Here is a 2612-nt window from a genome sequence, read left to right as displayed (position 1 = left end):
ACGATGAGAGGAGAGTGACAACCAGGTAACGATGAGAGGAGAGTGACAACCAGGTAACGATGAGAGGAGAGTGACAACCAGGTAACGATGAGAGGTCCTTTCCTTTTGCGCATGTGCAGGTGTGCCTAAGAGTTGTAACTTATTTCAACTGTACAGTGATTCGGGGGTGCTTGTTGTCTTCACAACGTATGTCCATTTTCAGAATTTGTTCGTAATCCCAGATTCCAGCCACTAGACCATATACCATTCCTTCTTCCTCAGCCCCTGGTAACCTCCAAGTCCTATTTTCGTGGTTTCCCCCCCCCTCCCCCCCACGAACTTGCCAGTTCTAGATGTTTCATGTGAGTAAGCTCACACAGTGTTTTTCTCTCGTGTCTGGCACCTTCTCACTCAGTACGCTGCAGCGAGAATGTAAGGCCTGGTGTGTGTATCTGCCCCATGTCCCGTTCACGCATTCTTCTGTTGGTGGTACATGGGTTGGTTCTGTCTTTGGCTAACCTCCAAGCCACCCCTCCCCCAACCATTTTAAAAATAAGTAAAAGTGATATTTCCACTCGATACTGTCCTTTCTTGACCAGTCTGTAGACATCTCAGGTCTGATCTGGAGACCACAACACACTTGCTTGGCCCTTTTGCTCACTGGATAATGGGCTACTTAGTGAGACCTTAGTGGAAGGCCTGCCTGGAGTCCTTCAAAGCCTTGCCAGGGTACCCCACTCTCCTCTGCATGCCCTCACACTGGACTGGCCAGTTCCTTTAGGCTTATCACTTGGTGACACAATCTAGAGTTGTCTGAGAAGAGGGGACCCCGGTAGAGAAAAATGCTTCCATAGGAGTGGCCTGTAAGCAAGCCTGTGGAGCAGTTTCTTAATTAGTGATTAATGTGTGTCCAGCACATTGCGGGCAGTGCTGTCCCTGAACAGCTGGTCCTGGGCTTTATAAAAAAGCAGGCTGAGCAAGGCAGGAGGAGCAAGCCAGTGAGCAGCACCCCTCCATGGCCTCTGCCTTAGTTTTCGCCTCTAGTCCCTTCAGTTCCTGAGTTCCTTCAGTCAGGGAGCATGACCTGAGAGCTGTAAGCTGAAATGAACCCTCTGTCCCGAAGTTGCTTCTGGTCATGGACCCCATCACTTCCATGGAAACCCTAACTCAGACCTTAACTGAGCTCAGCTGTTTTTCCTCCTCACAGAGTGTCCGGAGCTCCAGCGAACTTCTCAAGAACCTACATCTAGACCTTGGTGCCCTGGGAGGTAACTTTGAGTACGAGGTAAGAGCCCGAGGCCCTGCTGTTAACGCCTCGGGCAGTGCCTTCTCTTTCCTTTGGAAGAAGCGTTTGCAGTCTGCTGAGCACATCTAGAAAGGGAACTGGTCCATCTGGGGCTGCCCAGGATTTCTGGGGTCCAGGGAATCCATTCATTTTTCTCAGCTATCAGATGACCAGTTCTTGGAAGTCCACGAGTTAGCAGGTGCTTTGAGCATAATGAGACACGCATGCTTGCGGCCCTTCCCCTCCTTGCACACTGCATGGAGAAGAGATTTCTTGTCTAGACATCAGGCAAACTTGCTGGAAGAGGTGGCATTTGCCCTGGGTTTTGAAGAAAAGCTGTTTCAGACAGGAGATAGTCTAGGTAAACGAACAGCCCAAGCAAAGATTTAAGGGTAGAAAAAGGCGTATGGGTAGGAGTAGCTTCGGGAACACGCTTCCACAGGCCCGTCCTGTCTCTGCGGTCTGGCCTGGGCTGTCGCCAGCATCTTCTTCAGGGAGAGCACGCGGGCAGTCCATCTCATCATGTCCTCAGACCCAGAACCTTGGTGCATGCTTCGGAGCCTGGGCCAGAAATCATATGAACATCTACTGTATATTCTCTGTCTAATGTCTGATTGATGAATATTAATCAATTAACAGTTCTCTAAATAGTCCTAAAATATTTGTTATAAGCAGTGAATCACGAAGTTGCAAGTTAGATTCATGCAGACATTTAAATACTGACTGCAAGGTCTAAGCCGCAGACAGGCATTATACAGCACGTTTTTATTAGTGCCGTCCACACCTTAAACTCAAAATGACCTTTACATCATTAGGATGACCACAAAGCCAGCCAGAAAAGCAAAGGTTTCCCCCCTCCGAATTATAATTGCTTTCATTACCACCCCCATTCTGTGTGTGCGTGTGACTGTGTATGTTACACGTGTATGTTTGCTGGAACATATGCTCCGGTGCACATGGGGGCCAGAGGAGGACCTTGGGTGTTCTGCTCTGTCACTCTGCCTAATTATTCCATCAAGATAGTTCTCTCACTGAACCTGGCTCTAGACTGGCAGCCAGCGTGCCCCAGGGGCCTTCCTGTGCCCTCCCCCCACAGTGCTGGGTTACGGGTGCATGGCCACACCTAACTTTTTACACTTGGGAACTCAGGCTGCACAGCAAGCACTCTTACCCTCCAAGGCATCTCCTCAGCCTCTACCACCACCATCACCATCATCACCCCCCATCATCATTTGTTTGTTTGTTTGTTTTGAGACAGGGTTTCTCTGAGTAAGTAGTCTTGGCTGTTGTGGAATTCGCTCTGTAGACCAGGATAGCCTTGAACTCAGAGATCCACCTGCCTCTGCCT

At 49.5% G+C, this 2612-nt stretch overlaps 1 protein-coding gene across 1 annotated transcript in view; it reads left to right on the top strand.

Annotated features, from left to right (window-relative positions):
* Nucleotides 1-2612, top strand: part of Cep164 (centrosomal protein 164) — a 64346-nt gene that overhangs the window by 28415 nt on the left and 33319 nt on the right. Inside the window, exon 7 of the mRNA XM_029481580.1 lies at nucleotides 1187-1264. Coding sequence (XP_029337440.1) covers nucleotides 1187-1264 — 78 coding nt within the window. The remainder of the gene's footprint in view (nucleotides 1-1186; nucleotides 1265-2612) is intronic.

The sequence above is a fragment of the Mus caroli genome, chromosome 9, assembly GCF_900094665.2.
Source record: "Mus caroli chromosome 9, CAROLI_EIJ_v1.1, whole genome shotgun sequence".
In the NCBI taxonomy this organism is placed as follows: domain Eukaryota; kingdom Metazoa; phylum Chordata; class Mammalia; order Rodentia; family Muridae; genus Mus; species Mus caroli.
This window is presented reverse-complemented; position numbering and strand designations above follow the sequence as displayed.